This window comes from Astatotilapia calliptera, chromosome 13 (assembly GCF_900246225.1).
Source record: "Astatotilapia calliptera chromosome 13, fAstCal1.2, whole genome shotgun sequence".
NCBI classification, from domain to species: Eukaryota; Metazoa; Chordata; class Actinopteri; order Cichliformes; family Cichlidae; genus Astatotilapia; species Astatotilapia calliptera.
Genome location: NC_039314.1, coordinates 7,490,818 through 7,509,158, shown reverse-complemented (window position 1 = coordinate 7,509,158; position 18,341 = coordinate 7,490,818). Strand labels below are relative to the sequence as shown.

General features: G+C 44.9%; 1 protein-coding gene across 8 annotated transcripts in view; it reads left to right on the top strand.

Moving 5' to 3' along the window:
- The first annotated feature begins 4,416 nt into the window (after positions 1-4,416).
- The window catches only part of fgfr2 (fibroblast growth factor receptor 2), a 37,013-nt gene continuing 23,088 nt past the window's right edge, over positions 4,417-18,341 (top strand). For 4 of the 8 annotated variants that reach the window (XM_026191172.1, XM_026191169.1, XM_026191174.1 and 1 more), the window contains exons 1-4: positions 4,422-5,067; positions 7,127-7,379; positions 14,221-14,478; positions 14,802-14,876. In XM_026191172.1, coding sequence (XP_026046957.1) covers positions 7,202-7,379; positions 14,221-14,478; positions 14,802-14,876 — 511 coding nt within the window. In that variant the 5' untranslated portion in view covers positions 4,422-5,067; positions 7,127-7,201. Of the gene's footprint in view, positions 5,068-7,126; positions 7,380-14,220; positions 14,479-14,801; positions 14,877-18,341 lie in introns of all 8 variants that reach the window. The other 4 variants (XM_026191177.1, XM_026191170.1, XM_026191175.1 and 1 more) reach the window with 4 other exon arrangements.

Sequence of the window (18,341 nt, the reverse complement as noted above, 5' to 3'; positions counted from 1 at the left end):
ATTAGCACAAGCGGGCACATGTTTCTGCTCAGTGTGCTCCTGTTTGCCGTTTCCCGTCGTTGCTCGAGGGATTCGAAACTATCAAACGCCCTGCTCGAGCTGGAAACGCCAGCTTTCTCCGTCTGCTCGTGTCCCCCTTTATAGCTTAGCTCTGCAGCCAGCTCAATCTGCAGGCATCCCAGCTATTCCAAACACTCTGGAGCACTAAGGTGGAAACATGTGAGGAATCTGGATGACTGACCCTCCATCCACTCCCCTCGATCGCTGCATTCTGTTACCTGCTGAGGAGGCGGAGAGGGCGGCGGAGGCCTGGGTGTCCAGATGAGGTTATTATAGCGTATCAGTGATGCCTCCTGAGGTAAAAGCAGAGTCTGTGACAGCGTGAGATGGCTCAAGTCAGGCAGTATGAGAGTCCAGCGCTAAGATCTGACCTCCTGGGTGGAGAAAAGGCATATATGATATGATGACATTTTCAGGCGCACATCTAAAACTGATTTCTGCTTGTCTGTTTCGAATGCCCCCTAAACTTTCCCTTCACACCTTCTGTCAGGGTCCTCTTACATCGGCACACGGCTGCAGAGGAGCTACATGGTTCAAATTAGACCCTGAGGTGTGCTTTTACTTCTTCCTTCTCTCTCTCTCCAATCCCCCCCAACACTTATAGCTCCGCGCATTTGTTTCATATTTTGCTCAGGATATGACTCACTCACCCGGCTGATGTTTGATGTTTTAATTATGCAGTGTCAGTGATACACTGGGAGAAAAATGAGGGGTCTTTCTGGCTAAGATTTGGAACAGGGAAGTTGCAATAACATATCGCTGCCATTCATGATTAACTGCAGGACCCTCAAGGAGGAAGAAAGCACGGTGTTCAAAAGGAGAACAAGTCTGTTTTGTGTTCTCAATGGCAAATATCTCTGTTATGCTTCTATAGCATTCAGAGGGACACAGGGAGGAGTTTGGTGCTCTGGCTCTGTTCAGTGTGAGGGAGTGGATTGTCTATGTGCCACTGCAGTAAAAAAACAACACAAAAAAACACTGTATAATGGATGATTGACTCCAGCAGAGGCGTGCACGGCAATCATTGCTGCGATCACTAATACAGCACTGTGAGGATTTGTTGTGCAGACTGTGGCTGCCTAAAATAGACTTTTATGAGACATGATATTTCATGAATTGTTAAAAAGGAAAACGATAGAAACACATTCCCGAGACGCAACTGTATAAAAAAAGCAAGACGGCCCACAGCGATGCTAGCCTCTCTGTGAGGCTGCTTAAAGCCTTGCAAAAAAGGAAGTTTTCACAGGACTCTGTGTGAAAAGCTAAGCACACCCCATATGTCAGTAGTTTCTAGAACCAGCAATAACTTGAAGTGATTATTTTTAGTGTGTCTCACATCTTTGTGGAGGAATTGTCATTCTTCTTTACAGCGTTGCTTCATAAACTAAAGTGCAGAACAAATTAGATGTGCGTTCAAACGCAGTGGATCTCAAATTCATCCTCTGGGGAGCATGAATGTTTTTTCTAGCAGCCCATCAAGGAGTTGTAGAGATTTTCATCTGGAGTAAGTGGTCAGCCAATAACACACAGTGGTCCATATTACCGCTGCTGCCAAGGTGAGGTCAGGGGAGGTCTTCTTGAGCAATGATTTGAGTCTACTGCCTCATCTATTGGAAAACCACGAATCAATAAATGTGCGAGAAAAACAAATTCAGATATTTTAGAGCAGAATGTGTGATGTTTTATGCTAAAGAGTAGATAAAGGTTGTTATACTTCTACATGCTATTTGAATAACTGGGCTCTTAAAGCCCTTATGCAAACATATTTTATGCATTTATTTTGTTGTTTTTTAATTGGCTAATACTGTGATTTATTCTCAAAAGCTGCCAGGTTCATATTTTTCACATGCACCATCCATTTTCTGAGCTGCTTATCCAACTAGGATCAGGCTGTTCCCTGTCCCAGCTGACCTGAGGGAGAGCGACGTTCATCACGCTCAGCTCACCCATACATCACATGGTTAACACAGAGACAAAAACAGCACTTCACTCTCCTGTCCACACCTACAGCTAAGTTACAATCAGCAGTTAACCTAACAGGAAGAGTATGCAAACTCTGTGGAGGGAGATCCCAGCCAAGCACCCGGTTTGAACCCAGAATATTTTTGCTGTAAGGTGACAATGCTAACATCTGCACCAGCATGCAGACGTACACAGTTCATCTCATCAGACTTTCATACTAATACTTTCATGAAAAGATGGGACATCTGGGTGTGATCCAGGAATCGCTGTTATTCATCCCTCACATCATCTCAGATTTGCATATCAGGATGAGGTAAACATAATGACCTGTGATTGGCTCAGAGCAAAACCATCAGTTGCAGCTTCAGTTCTCACAGCAATAAGAGACGTTCTGGCATTAACATATCACTGGGCAGCCATTCCAATAAGCTCACCTCCTTACGAGTTCTATCAACAATGACGAGAAATCAATATATTCATCTAACATGCTGATTACAAGCTACTAGCTTGTTATTTCCTTCCCTGCATCCAAACACTGTGGTTGCTGGCACAGGAGGGAGAAAAAACAAAACAAAAAAAGAAAAGATTGGAAATGAAGAGGGACAATGACAGGTTGACGGATACCACAACACCAGGGCACTGAGTCCATCCCGTCCTCCGTCAAAGCCCCATGAGAATCTGCTTGATGAGGTTTCTTTCAAATGTGGGATGCCCGAGCAGTGGAAAATAAAGTGGGTGATTGTAAATAGACTTCTGTAGTGGGAGGAAAGAGTCACAGAGAGGGAGAAACGGTGGGGGGTATTTTGTGCCACTTGAAAAATGAGTCAAACTTTCCTTCCTCACCTCTTGCTCCCTCTGTATTTCTAGCCAACCTGTCAGCTCCACTGTTATCTGAAGGTTTTACTGGTTTTCAGGCAGAGGTGGGAGAGGAGAGAGAAACAGACGAGAAACTCTGCATTCACAGGACAAACCTTTTGCTGAAAGAAAAAAAAGCCTTATTAGTGCAAATTGAATGAAAGCGTTTTCCCTCCCTTGTTTAAAAAAAAGGGGCTCCTGCAGTGAAAGCGAGACAAAAATAAAAAGTCTGCAGAGATTAGAGTCTTCCACCCTCGCCTGTGTCTCTTTCAGAGCACTTGAACGCCTGAACCAATGCAGGAGACAGCTTGAATCAGTGGGGGACAACTTTTGTTGGGCCGACCTTCAGTTTCTCTCCGGGTAGCTGCAGACAGAGCTGTTCATTTATAGGAAAGTTATAAACAGAAGTTTTTTTCTAAACTCCGCAGCCTTGCAGAATATCATAAACCTCCCCCTCTCTTAAACTGTGATTCACTTCTTATTGCTTTCATTTATTGTTCTGTTATCACGAGCTATGAAAAAGATCTCTTATTTAAAAATGTGCACAATAGTATGAAACAGTAAAGGTTCAGACGCAGAGAGAATGTTTTCAGTGATATATCAGTATTACTTGGACTGCTATATTAGTGATGTTTTCTTATCCCAACTCTAAAAAAGTTGGGACGCTGCGTAAAATGTGAATAAATACAGAATGTAATGATTTATGACCGACACAAACTGTGTGGAACTGAGAAAATGTGACATTTTAAGGCCATTTAGAATTTGTTGGCAGCAACACCACTGTGTAGCATCCCCTCTACTGTCTGTAAACATCTGGGAACCAAAGAAATGAGTTGCTGGACATTTTGAAGGATTTTAAATGGTGCTGATTCTGGATCATTTTCACATATCTTTCACTTCTTTGCATCATAGGGCTTTGCACTGCATGGTGAGCTGTGGTCACAGACAATTTCTGGCAGTGTTCCTCAGGTCATACAGTGATTTCTATGCCTGTTTTTAATGCCGTGCTGTCTGAGGTACCAGAAACCACAGGCATCAAATACTGTCTTTTGCGCATGCTCTGAATCCTATTATGCCCTGCAGATGATGAGATATTCAAAGTCTTTGCAATTTTATATTGAGGAACATTGTTCTAAAATTGTTCCACAATTTGTAGACATGGTTTTTGTAGTTTGGTGAACCTCTGCCGATCTTTCATTCTGACTTCAGTTTTCTTGCTCTAAATCACTGTACACTATTTCTACTTTGAGAAACTGATCTGAATATTCTAATACTGAGTCTGCAGGGATGCTTCACTACAGTCTACGTTGTGTCACGTCTTGGCCACTGAGCGGCGTTGCGGTCTGACAGCTCGGCAGAGGAGCAGTGGCTCTCGCATTCCCACTCTGTGTGAACGAGTCGAGCGCGGGGCAGGCAGTCAGGCAGCTCTGCAGTTTGATGGGCGGAGGAAGGCAGGGCCCGAAAGCAGTGCAGGCACAGGCTCGAATTACACTCGGGGTGCTCGGGACAGGAGGAGGGAGGGGGGGTGATGACACGCACTGGAGGGAAGGAGGAGGGCGGTGTGTGTGGAGACGTAAGGAGGAGAAAAAATCTAGTAAACCTGACAAAGCGTCTGAGTAACAGAGTGAAGACTGTCGGCGGAAGAAGTAGACGCGAGAGACGCTCGTTTCACCGAGAGGACGCACATTCACGGATTTTACGAGGTGTTTTTTTCTCCTTGCAGTGGACAACTATTCTCTTCTGCCCTTTAGAACTCGTCCCACGTACATGGTAGCTGCAAACTTTCTGTTGAGTTGACAAGTGCGCTGTTCGGGGAACACTGGGCAGTGTTTTGCGCTTTGGAAGAAACTTGGTGACGAGAGGTGGAAAGTTTCGAGGGGGGGGACAGCGATATGGTTTTACGAAGTGTTTTGGAAGGATAACGCGTGTAAACCCGGATTTCTGTGCATGGCATTGGTCTACGCTGTCAGTCGGGTTTGGAATATATCTTCAGATCCGAGCTGATGCCGGCTGATTGTGGAATAGTAAGCTGAAGAAGAAAAAAAAAAAGCCAGCGCCTCGATTTTTTTCCCTTTTTTGCCGCTGCATTGTATTATTGGAGACATTCCTCCCTCTGGATTCAGCTCATGCTCTCTCCTCCCTTATCTGTGCATGCCAAAACAGAGATCTCCACGATTTTAGTCCTCCCTGGTAAGTGTTCTCTGCATGGGATAAAAAAAAAAAAATCTAATGCGTCTTCAGAGCCTCATCTGTCAGGGTTCCTGCTGCCATACGCGATAGTGGAAATGCGCTTCCACGGTTTGTGCAGTTATTTATTTATTTTTTTACAGCTGCACGAAAAAACCCCTGAAAATTGTTTGTTTGTAGTTTTCTAACCAAAAGAGTTTCCAGAAGACGACGAAGTGCGTAAAGTTCTTAAATCTTAAAGTTTTTAAATTTTAGTTTCATATTTTCCTGGCATGCATTAAAAAAAAACCCAATTTGTTTTTTTTTTCTTTTTTTTGCACGTAAAAACTTATTGCTGTGAACTTCATCTTTGTTTATTTAAGACGCGAGAGGAGCCACACAACACCTTGCATCATCACTTTAGGGCCCATTAACAAGTGTCCGGGTTATTTATTACTTTGGTAAATTTTCTACATTGCATTTATGGTGCCAATTACCCCGTGACCGCTGTTGTTTTTTCACTGCTTGGTGCCGGAGCCCTAAATCACCGAGGAGCTCCAAATGAGCCCCCCTCATTGTGGAAAAAGCCAACTGATTTGAATTTCAATCGGGGATTCAATCAGTGCCAAGAAATTTCATTGAAAGCTCGAGTTTTTAAATGAAGGCTTGGTTATGTATGAGGCCGAGCTCTCAGTGGGTCCCGTTTTAGAGTGGATTATATCACGTATCACTATATACCGTTTACTTCTGAGTTTTGCGCATTAATTTTCTCTTTTTCCAAATCGTTTCTGTTGTAGGTTATTTATTTGACGGCTGTAGAAAAATGTAGTATTTGTATTGCTCTCTTTAAGCAGCGTAGCACAAAAACACCCCCACATGGAGGCTTTTTTTGGTGGGGGCGTGTTATCTGGGCTCTTTTCGTCCTGCAGAAGTTTTTAGACAGCGGTGATGCCAGTAGTACTTGATTGGTGCACTGATTCGTTTACTTTTCATCAATAATTCATGAGTCTGGGCTGTCACTATGCGGAACTGGGTACTCTAATTGCAAAATTCACACCGGCGCATTTCTCTAATAAAGTTAAGACGTCGGATGAACTCAAGCATGCACGCCGACATCAGGTGCGCGGTCACCGTCCGTGTCCCGCAGTCCCCCGCCCCCGAGCGGTTGAATGAAAGATAACTCGGCATGTGCACGTCTTCTTTTTCGCCCTCTAAAAGTCAAATTACATTTGTCTTTGCGGGTGAAACCAATCGATACTTCCAGCTGGAAGAGAAGGAGCTCAGGGAAGCGTGACTTAACCAAACCTCCAGAGACACTTCGCCGCGGTTGAACCGCAGATGTCTGGCTAAACGGAACGATGTGTGTGTTTGTCCCCATGTTGCAATATCGCTTTTTTCAATTAAAACCGTACGGCTCTCATAATCAAGTCCTGGGCATGCAATAAAAGCTCTTACGAATGCGATTAACACAAACACAACAGCGCGGGCAACAGGTTTGGTGCATCTGTTGCGCATAAGCGGCGTCCAGCGGAGAAACTGGTGCCACACTGGCTGCTGCTGCTTTGCCTTTTCTGCACCAGCGACTTTTGAAAACATATAATGACTGATCTGTTACAAAAGAAAACGTAATATTAGTAATTTAGCGGGGAAAATGAGCAGCGTGGAACAGGTGATGCTCTTTTTTTCATTAGATTCATGTGAGATTAAATAAATGCTAGAAGTCTGGGGGACGTGAGTGAAACGGCTCCTTTGACACTAAAATTTAGAAGAGGGATGTTTGAGTTCGTGTTCTGAAATATATGTCAGTGCGTACAGATCAAAACTAAAGGTAGATGCGGGGCGGCTCTGTGTGGGCTGCCTCACCTTTCAGGTATGTCTGTGGTGTGGCTTGTTTGACAGCATTTTGAAGCACTTGGTGACTCTGTTGTTTCAGCTGTCTCTCACTTTTTACGTGGCTCAAAGAGCATCTCTGAATTAAGATGAACCATTTTGACTAAATCTGTCTTCTTGTTCTCTCCCCTTGCTGCCTTTCACACTTCTGCCTCTTCAACCTGTCTCCCAACTTCTTCCCCTTACCTCCCAGCCCAGGTGATTGGGTGAATTCCGGTGAGTGACAGGCCAACCCTGCAGCAGTTGATGGTTGGGCGGACCCCCTCAGATGGGATCAGTGTCCAGGGGGAGGTGGAGAAGGGGGGTATGGGGAGCGCTGTCCCCCAATAGCGGGATGGCCTCGTGGGCCTGGCTCCTGGCCGCTGTCCTGCTGTCCCTTTTGACTGTCAGCGTGGCCCGGCCGCCCCTTACTGCCACCAAGGGGGAGGCCACTCTGGAACCTGAAGGTAAGCAGTGAGGGGCTGTAACACGGGGTAGGAGAGGGGTGGGGGGGGACCCACATTTGTTTGCCTTGTTTTTCAAGAGCAGGCACCAGTTTGTCAATAACTAAATAAATAAATCCACCCTTCATCCTATTGATCGTTTTTGTTTACTTTTGCATCCTTCCCTTCAAATTCTTGTCATTTACTCACATTGAGGTGGATAAGAATCCAGAACTGGCCCGTGACACAGTTTCTATATTTTATACTCTTATTTATTTATTTATTTATTTATTTTGTAACTTTCGGAGTTTCATGCAGAAGCACAAGTTGTTTTTTTTTTTCATTTAACTTCCAGTAAAAGTTAAAATATTGGAAAAGAGACAACATTTTAGAGGGAGAAATATAAATAAACTAAAGAGAAACAACTAACCTTGGCATGGCCGACCTCTTGTTTTCCTCACTGAGTTCTAATTCGCACTCTTTTTGTTTTATTGTTCTTCTCTGTGCGTAGCTTACTGAGCTATACTTGAGCTGTAAAGCCTGGTTTGTGTCTCTGTTTGGAGGGAAAGTTGTGAAGAAGGGTGGCACAATGTTTAACCCGGCATCTCTCTCATGACCTTCTCGCCTGGAAAGAGATTGAGATGGAGATTTAGAGTTCTGGTCTTTGCTTTCTTCCAGTCACGACTGCTGTTATTTCCTGTTCCTGCAAAGTTTGAATAATTGTTTTAAGCTATATAGTTTTGAGAAACATCTTAGTGAAAGGCTTTTTTTTTTTTTTTTTTTAGTCTTTCTTTTAGGCTTCTCTATTTCTGTGTCTCTGGTCTCGGAGTCTGGTTAGAGACGAGTTAATTAGTTGTTTTGATGGATGGTAAGTCGCATTCCAAAGTCCTTTGTTCCCTGGCTTTAATCAGCATGCTAATTGTGAGTTAGGCCAAACAACAGAGCATCACTTTTAAGCCACCTCCCCCACCGTCCTTCTGTCTTTACACAAACACACACTGTACCTTTTCTCGGCCTTTGCCCTTGAGGTCAGGTATCAAACTTACCTACTTGGATGAGAGGCTGCCCGAGCTCTCCTCTCCTGTTGTTTTTGTTGTTCTGTCTCAGACTGTTTGGCTCCAAGCCGGTGAGTTCAGAGCCCCACATGGCCCGGACGCTACGCTACATGGCCACAGAGAGGACAGGGGGAGTTTTCCAGAGTTACAAAATCCCCCAGAAGAGCTCTAAGAGGATTTGTGCATATTTGACTTCTCCTTTAGATGGAGAGATTACAGAGTGCTGCTGAGCAGCGATGAAGTCATGTGACTGGAGATTAAGTGGCCTGGGTGAGGTCACCTGAAGAAGAACAGAGAGGGCACAAAGAACCTGGTCTGCTTATCTGATTGTGAACCAATTTATCTGTTGCATGTTGCAAACAAATATTTATTTATTTAAATTATCATCAACAGCACCTTTGTGTGATTTTACTCAATGTGTTGTCCTCTTCAGTCTGTTGCTTTCTTCCATTCACTAATACTGACAGGACACTATGGAGTCACCTGTGGGATGCAGATGTTAGAGAGAGATGGACTGACTTGTCCTACCTACCGTAACTGTCTTGAATACCCCCCCCGCCTCCGTCCCCACACCCCACCCAGAAAGGTTAAGAATTCTCAAAATTTGAATTCTCCCTCCCCTCCCCTCTGCCCTGCAGACGTGCTTGTGTCTGTGGGAGCAGTAATTACTTTAGATTCATCAGATTGCATATCAATGTTGTCTCTATACAGCCTGCCCCTGCACCCCTGGTGGTGGCCCTGGTAGTTTGCCTACCTGTGGCTGTTACAATGGAAGAAGCGGACTGAACGTGCTGTTTAATGTCTTCACACAACAGGCTTATTGTTGCCACTGTAGCCACTTCAATATGGGAACGTTTACCTTGTCCAGGCACGCTCTGTTTGCACATTGATTAAAATACTCTGAATGACAATGGCAGAAAATACACAGGCATTTTTCTGCTCTTTCAAGCCACTCTTCTTGCACATAATGCGGAATAAATGTGGCACCAGGCGCACTGGAACGCAGGCTGACAAAAGTCAGCTCATGGTTTGGCTTGACTTTCATGTCGTCCCCGCCTGACTGTGTTCTTCAAAAATGCTCTGATCAGCATGGAGGCAGCGCTTCAAAATAGTCGAGCGGTTAAATAAATATAGGCTCCATTATGCATCAAGGAAGATTCTTTGATGCCTAGACAGGCACACGAATGGGATGGATGCTTGTTAACAACACACTAGTTGCTTTTCCACAGTAGGAATGTAATTGCTCTCTTGGCTTTCTTGCTGCATCGTTCCTGCTTTCACATGTACGCTGCGCCCTTTTAAACCAGTCACACAGTCGGCACATGTTAAACAAAATGGGATTACAGTTTTCTGTCTCAGCGTGTGCATCCGTGTGCGAGGTGTTGCTCATAACCGATCTGTAGCACTGTGCTATCTGCACAGTAGGAGTGCAGCTGTAAAAGTGTAAAACTGTCAGCTGGCCAGTTAATGACATGGATTGTGGGTTTAGATGTGTGGCGATGGCAATGGAACTGAACTCTAAACAAACACAGTGTGTCAGTCGGTGTGTGTGTGTTTGGGGGGGGGGCATTGGGGTTTAATATACAGCTTTCACACAATGGCTTTTACTAGCCTGCCGTTAGCTGGTGTTAATCTTGTAGGTTGGAGTGCGTTATTTGCTTTGGCTTATGTGCCAGAAAATACCATGTCACTCCACCGCTCACTCTCACAGCTGTCTGATAAGAGGCTGGGAAGAGCCGCTACCTGTGCCAGCCTGTTTCGTCAGACCATCCGTGGCCTCATAAAAGTGTAAAAGGTCTAGATCACATTGTTATTTGTTTTTCTCCTTTCTCTCACAAGCTGAGGTCACATTTGTTGTTATCTGCGCATTATGAAGATTTTTGAAAAGGTTACTTAACCACTTAATTGGTAACCATAACGATATTATTGAGTTAAGGAACAATGCTGCGTTACAGGCAAATTTAATGTGATTAGGGTGATGCAATACATTTATATTGTACTCTTTCTGCCATTAGCCCCACCCCTCCTCAGTAGCCCCCCCGCCCCCCAGAATTACCACCTCAATTTAAAAAAAAATTAAAATCAACAATACAAAGGGATCAAAATTAAAAAGAAAACTAAAACAACTCAAACTTGTCCATGCCACTGCAGCAGCACATTGATTTGTTGTACAGCTTTAAGAATTAAGCACTCAATATGTTTTTCTTAACATAAAATAACTTGCATAAGACAAGTGTTTTTATAGTCTACTGATCTGACAGATTATCATTAGATTGTCGTTACTGTTGGCTTCAGCGTGTCCTTCATCTGACTTGTTATAATCTCAAGATTAATGCAATGTTTCTGAGGGTCACTACTGCTACATTCAGCCTAAGAAGATTGTTGTACATAGTGTCCAAAGGGCTAAAGGGGTCGTGTGGGGTTCAGGGAAGGCCTTGATGAGGGGGTGAAGGGGTGAGCGAACTCGAGGGGCTGTTGCCATGGATGCTTGCAGGAGCCAGTTCACGGAGCTGCTTCTTTGTCATAAAAAAAAAAAGCAGAGGAGGGATTTGAATCTGAAAGGACACAGACATTAGAAAAGGGGTAGAGACAAAAAAGGGGGAGAAAAGTCCTGGGATTTAAGTACGTGAGGGGGTTACAGAGGAAGAAGAGAGGGGTAAAAAGAAAAGAGGAAGGATAAGAAGGGCAGTGGAGATGATGTGATTTGAGCACGTGTATGTGAGTGTCTGTGTTGGACTCCATGCATGCTTAGTGTGCGCCTTTGAGATGGCAGTCATTACATTTAGTCTTCGATCTCATTTTGCAGAATGAGGCAGGGAGGAGATGGGAAGATAGGCCTGGAGGCAAATGTGCCTCTCTGAAGAAGTCAATTCCTAAGATCAGAGAAAGGAAAAAACGTTGCTCTTGCCTCTTACCAACATTTCTGTGGGGCTCATGCCAACTTGATAGATGGACAGATGGGCAAGCAGACATTAAAGGGACTTTGGTGAGAATCGCTTGCTGCATTTAGCCACACATACACACACACATGCACATATATTTGGATTGTGAGACTTAATTATTGCCAGCAAAAGATGGTGCGACTGAGGATGAGAAGAGGGAGCGGGGATAAGAGGGGCTGAATCTGTTCCACCTGATGGACACTTGTAATGGCTGTGCATGAGAGGGAGAGAGATGGAGTTTGAAATGTGCTCCAGGAGAAGAGAGGAAAGTGATAGGACTGTGAGAGGGTGGGAAGAGGAGAAAGCTGCTTTAGAAAGAAATTGAGAAAAACGTGTGTGTGTGTGTGTGTGTCTATGTGTGAGAGAGAGAGGCTCCCGCCTCCTCCTGTTGTGCAGAAGGGGGATGAAACTTTGCAGAGATGAGAAAATCTGCAGTGAAGTGTTTCAGCTCTTACACACAAGAGGCTACAAGAGTCCATGTACACATGCTGAGAGTAAGTGTTTCACCGGAGCTGTGCATTTAGATAACATGTTTAAGATTCAGTTCTGTATCTTTATTTTCTTAGTTTGTCTACAAGTTAGTTTCTGCATTCTGTGTGTGTGTGTTTACATGGGGTTAGATGACACAGGTTCCCATGAAAAATCAGGTATGCTGGAGGTGTCAACAGGTTTGGGAAGGGTCGAGGTTAGGTCAGCAGGGTCGTGGTGGGTGTGGATGTGTGTAATCAGAGGAAGAAGAGGGCAAAGCGGAAGGAGAGGTGAAAGAGCAGCAGGAGGAGGAGGAGCTGATGGAGGGGCACAGATGGACACAGCAGAGAAAAGAAAATGATGAAGACAAATTCAATCACTCACACACCAAATGGATAAATTCCTGCCCTTCCCTTTTCCTGTTTTTCCTTCCAAACTTGCGTACCCTTCTTCCATCGCTCCTTCATTTCCAGAACTATCCCTGTGATATAGAAAAAACCCCTCCAAGCAGTAATAACATCACACTGAATGCCTCCAGTGTGGAAAACCACATTGTAAAAGGTAGCGGAGACAGCTCCCATCAATCAGCACAGGAGCTCCACCTCTTATCAGACCACACACTCGGTGCCAAAGGGGGGTTTAATCACTTCCGGTTTGAAGGAGTTAAGAGGGAAAAACAAGACAATGCAGGAACCGTACCTGTGTGCGTACGTGCCTAGGGGCAAGAGGTTTGCGCACATACCTCAACTCCAGGCTTGTGGCGGAATGACTTTCCCTTCCTGTTGTACGTGTGTGTGCAGGTTTACGTTACATTTGACACAAACATAGGAAGCGCAGAGGTGTATAATGAGGGTGGGGTGTCGGTGAAAAGGTGCATTGAGGTACAGGAAAGGCAGGGAGTGCCGCTGCCTCTGTAATTACACATATCGGACTTCAGCTAAACGCTCTGCATATACCACCATCGCTGGCTTTTTTTGTACGCTTTTCCATTGTTGCGACTTTCCTCCCTCGAATCTTTTTAATCCCTCTCATTTTTCACCTTGTTCCCACTGAAGACGTAAACTTGTGAACATCTGCATTATAGAGAACAACACTGACTAAGATCAGTCTGCAATCGAGCTGAGTGAACACATACACGTGTGCATGAATGTGTGTGTGAAGTTTGCAACGTGCCCGGGGTGACTGGAATCGACTTGAGCATATACGGCAGAACCCAGCTTAGGTTTTTTCCTAGTTTGCTCAGCGTTCCCAAACTGTCTCAATGTGTGTGGATATGTAATCCATGATGATCCTGATGTAGAAGTGCAGTCTCAGCTATGGAAATTCAGAATTCTCTCTTTTTTTTTTTTTTTTTTTTTTAAAACATGTCGGGTGTTCATCTTGCTCCGTCAGTGCAGATGTACGAGTCTGAGAACAGTGTGTGCACACGCACTCGCAGGCAGGCTTGATTTTTCTCCCAGAAATGAAGAGTTCTATGCACTTTGGAGTAGAGCGCTGAGTTTCTTGCTCTCTGCCTTGGCTGGCAGGAGCTGAGGCTGTAGATCTGGCCGAGCTGTAGATCCTCCATGGCCATGTTGTGAAAGAGAACGACGACAAGAGAGATGGAAAACAGAAGAGTCAGGCTGCCGCCAGCTCAAGGTTTTTCGTAGCTTAGGTGCACAGTCAGTACCAGAGAAATGCCAAGACAGGAAAAAAACAAAAAAAAAAACCCCGTCCGATCCCATCCCCGCCTCCCCCCTCCCACTTCCCCTGCCTGTCAACTACTTCCGTCTTAGACTTTTCTGGATGCTTTCCTTTCTGATGGGCAGACATTCTGGAGTTGTATTACCTTCCCTTTTTCTTTTTTTTTTTTTAAACGCTGCAGAAATGTTTCTGCATTGCTCCTACTCACCTACACACACTGCTTGGCATCTGCACTGAAACAGATGGATGGCTGGGGAGGGGTGTTTCACCACAAAGATGTCCATTTCACAACTGTTCGCAAAGCTTGGATTGTTTTCTTTGGTTTTGTTTTTATTCCTTTCTCCTTTACACACAGCTATGGCCATAACTGCATGCACTGAATCTATAACAGCCAATCGTCTGCACACTTCAACAGATCTAGGTTTCCAAGGGTCTCATTTTAAATGACTGGGAGTTTGTAAAGATGTGTTGGTGTGGCGGTTTGAAACGTGGGCCTCCTCTTTTCTGTATTGCTCCTCCTGCATAAGTTGATTTAAATGCATCCGTTGGGTTTTTTTGGTGTTTTTTATTTCTTTCTTAAATTGCTTGTTTCTTCCTCTCCCACCTCTCTTTCCTCCTCCTCCTTGTGCACCCTCTTCCTTCCTCATCCTTTACCCCCACCCACCTTCCCCGATCCCCTTCGACCTTACCCCACTCCTCCCCACATCTGCTCTGCAGAGGCGTCGAACAAATACCAAATTTCTAAGCCCACGGTGTGCTCAGTGCACCCGGGGGAAGTGCTAAAGCTCAGCTGCCCTCTGCCAGGGACGGGGACCATCACCTGGACCAAAGATGGCAGCTCTCTGGGCAACAACAACCGCACGCTGATAGAGCAGGAGGTGCTGCAGATCCGTGACACCACGCCCAAGGATTCGGGCCTGTACGCCTGCACCAGCGTGGGCAAAGACACAGTCTGCTTCATAGTCAATGTCACAGGTGAGTCAGGGATCAGGCAAGGTTAGGACAGGTCACGATGTGAACTTTAGAGAGAGGATTGGTCTGTGCTTGGTGTGGATCCAGGAAATGGCCATGGAGTAGATGTGGTCAAGGATGAGCAGCCTGAAGCTCAATATATAGTGTGTGCGCTTGTATAACAACAGTAACTTACAATCATATTTTAATATTAAAAAAAAAAAATGCCCTCACGCTATTGATTGATTTAAAACTGTGTTGCAGTGTTGTAACATCGAAATTGCTACATGTGTGTCTGTGTGTGGGGTGCAAAAAAGGATGGCAGTAACCGTGGTTACTCTGTGCAGATGCCATCTCGTCGGGGGATGATGAGGACGATACAGAGCGATCGGAGGACACTGGGGCGGATGGAGAGCAGTTAAGTGAGTATGGGAGGAAACCAAAGGGGGTATGAATGAGTTCGAGATGCTCTCCCTTTCCTCACCAGGTCGCGTAGATTAGGCACCCCTGAGCAAGATGCCTTAAAGAGACAGTAGTAACCCGTTTCTTCACCGATCTGACATCTTCCAACTTCTCCGTTCAATAATTTTCTCTGTTTCCTGACATTTGTTCCATCGTTAACTCAAGCTTCATTCTCCTACCAGTTACAGCTATGTCTCCATGACACTTTAAATGCACATTTTGGATGCAGAGAAGGCTAAAGCAATTAACTAATAGCATATTTGCCCATATCAAATAACAAAAAGTTCAGTTTAAGGGCTTTAAAATTAGCACATACCATGGTTTGAGTGCTCTAGTCTGTTAAATACCGAAGAGTCCCTAAGAGCATGTCAGAACTTAAGTGTGGGATGCTGATTGTGATAGCCAAATACTTAGAAAGGCTTAATCCCCAAGCGAAATAATCTACTTGGCTTTGTCAGAGTTTGTTAGCAGAAGTGAGATTCTGTGATTATGATTAAAGCAGCACAGACAGTGGATGGTCTTTATTTGTTCTGGGAGTGACACCAAACTCTTGTCAAATTGGACTTTTAGCCATATTGCTGCTATTCTATACATTAGTGTTCCTGAGATTTGCGTGCGCGTGTGTGTGTGTGTGTGTATTTCAGGCTGGACGCTCCAGGGGAGTGCAGGGATTCCTTACATTCTTCTAGCTTGTGTCTCACAGGTAGTCAGGCCTCATGGAGCCATCCTGTCAGCCATTTAGTCAGCTGGGCTCATCCATTATGAAAGATGCCCATCTGGACTCAGTTACCCACCTGATGGGTTTGTGTGTGTGTGTGTGCATGTGTGTGAGAAAGAGAAAGTTCTTTACCCAACTTTGTGGCGAGTATCTGGGATGTTTCTGCACGCGCGCATGTGCACGCTTGCGATCGCATACGCTCTCACGAAAAGGAGGCTGAAACAAAGTTGAGGGCTTCCACATCTTGTTAAACTTCTCCACAGGCGCTGCGTCTCATCGTGAGTTCTCCTTCTCCACTTTTGGGCTGACTGTAATTGCCTGAAATCCATTAAATATGTGGTGGTGATGGTTGGGGGGGGGAAGCAGAACTCGAGCAAGAGTAAAAGAAAAAAATGGTGGAGGGGAAAAGATCCAGCCACTCTGATGGTAATAAGCTGTTTGAAAACAAAGGCGAAGCTGTTCTGGCAGTACAGTTGCATTTTCTCGCCGTGTGTGTTTCTGAAAATTCAAAACCAAGATTATTATTAAAAGAAAGGGGGGGGGGGGGGGAGAAAAAGAGGCAGGGGAGGGGGGGTGTGTTGGATCAGTACCAACTCTTTTCTGAGCATGGCGTGGAGCCTTGGCCTCGGGCCGAGAAGGAGGAGGGTGGGCGTGGGAGGGAAGGAGAGTGGAGAGTGAGGGGTGTAGCTTTATATTCGTGGCTTTATTTTCTGGATCGGGCAACACAGAGCATTTTGTTTAAACTTTGTACAGAAGACTGACGAACATATGCTAGTGAAGAAAAGATGGAAATTTGTTTGTTTATCAGCGGGGGGTGGTGTAATTGGAGAAGATGCAGAGGAGCCTCTACAGGGATCTGTGAGGGGAGCCATGCTTAGGGTGGTGGATGGAGGGAAGGGGGGCAGGGGGGACTGATGTCATGATTAAGTTGAAAAGCCACGAGGAGCTTCGCTCTAAGCTCGGGTCTAAATCATCAGACCTGTATCCTGTTTACAGTTGTGTTGTTTAGATGATTGCTCACTTTTATTGCGTGTTCCCTTTGGTAAAAGTTGTGCATCTTTCGAATTTTTATAAGGGAACTCCTCCCCGTCTCAGTTTTTACTTTGCTTATGACATCATCTTCCTTGTTGGGTGGGACTCAGCTGAAGAAAAGTTGATGTCATAAATCTAAGCGAACCAACCAGGATTAAACAATGTCTGAATCAAAACTTGATGACGATTGATCTGCCACTATCTTTCAGATCGAATTAAACCTTCCTCACATGTGTTAAACATATGTAATAACTCTTTGAAGCTTCCTTCGTTTGTTGCATATTTCTTTTTTGGATTTAGGAAATCCTGCCATCATGAAAGGTTGTCAAAATAAATAACAGCGTTTCGGCTTGATCAAGAAAAACATTACAAATTGAATGCTTTTATATCAAATTTGTCTTGGTGAAGAACCCATATGAACATGGTAAAAGTTGACATTTTAGAGGTACTTTGATTTGACAGATTTTTCCAGCACTGGTACTAATTTACCATCAAGAAAAATCACTTGTTCAGCTTGCACAGATGAACGGTAAACAGGAGGATATTGCAGCTTAACAAGAAATCATTTCAACAATGAAATACTTCTCTGGGACACTTGCAGATTTAGCTCTCTAGAGGAGCTTAGAGAGAAAAAAAAATCTTGACTCTCAGTGCCTGAGTTAGATAACCTCAGCTCACCCCAGGCCAGCTAAGGATAAACAGCCGTGAGCGGGGAGCCGGATGTGCAGGGCTTTGGGGGCGGCAGGGATTCCTGGAGGCCAAAGCGTTTGGGCCAGCGAGAGTTTGGCTTCATCTGAGGGCTTGTTGGGTTTGAAGTGCTATCCCTCCGGACAGAGAGCATGGGAAACTGCACTGCTCACCTTTTATGTCTCAACCTCATCTTCTGACCGGCTGCCAGTTTGAGGTCAGAGGTCGGTTTTGAGAGACGGGCTCACGATGGGTTAGTCTCCACCTAATCTGTCTCTGTCTGAATGGATGGAGTGATAACAGGGCGAGTGTGCGGAAGTGAAGCTGGAGGAAAAAGAAGAGCAGTGATAGTGAGAGTGAGGAGGAAGATGAAAGGGGTAGTGACTAATTATAGTGCGAGCACTTACTGTATGCATCCATTCAGGAAGGAAGAGCGATGTTTACTGACTGTACTTTCCAAATATGCTCGACTTGTCCGGTTGTTTAAGCCAGAGAAATGATTGGTGGCTTCTGCTGATAGTATGGGCGGGAAGGAAAGAGAGTGCAGGGAATAGTCTCCTTCAATTTAAGCTTGTGTTTGAACCAGTAGCAGTCTTATCTTTGGGTATTCCCTCTGTTACTTGCCATATGAGGGGGAAGTGATGGTGTGGAAGACCGTTTGGATTGTTGTTTGACTTGGAGTTTCTCTTCCCCTCCGAGTCCCATCTGCTTAGGCAATCACCCTCCCAGGTGCAGAGAAAAAAAAGAGGGGCGGGGGAATCCAGCTGACTGAGTGACTGAAATTGTGAGAAAAAGAGGAGCTGACAAATGGACGAAACACAAGCACGGTGACAGATTTCAGTAGGAGAAATAACGGTTGTCAGTTTGTTGTTGATATGAATCTGGACAAAAGTATGCAGCGAAAACTCTGATATCCTTCGTTAAATGTGACATTCATTTTCTCCCCTGATGGCACATAATGATTTTCAAAAGGTGATAAGCGTCCTGG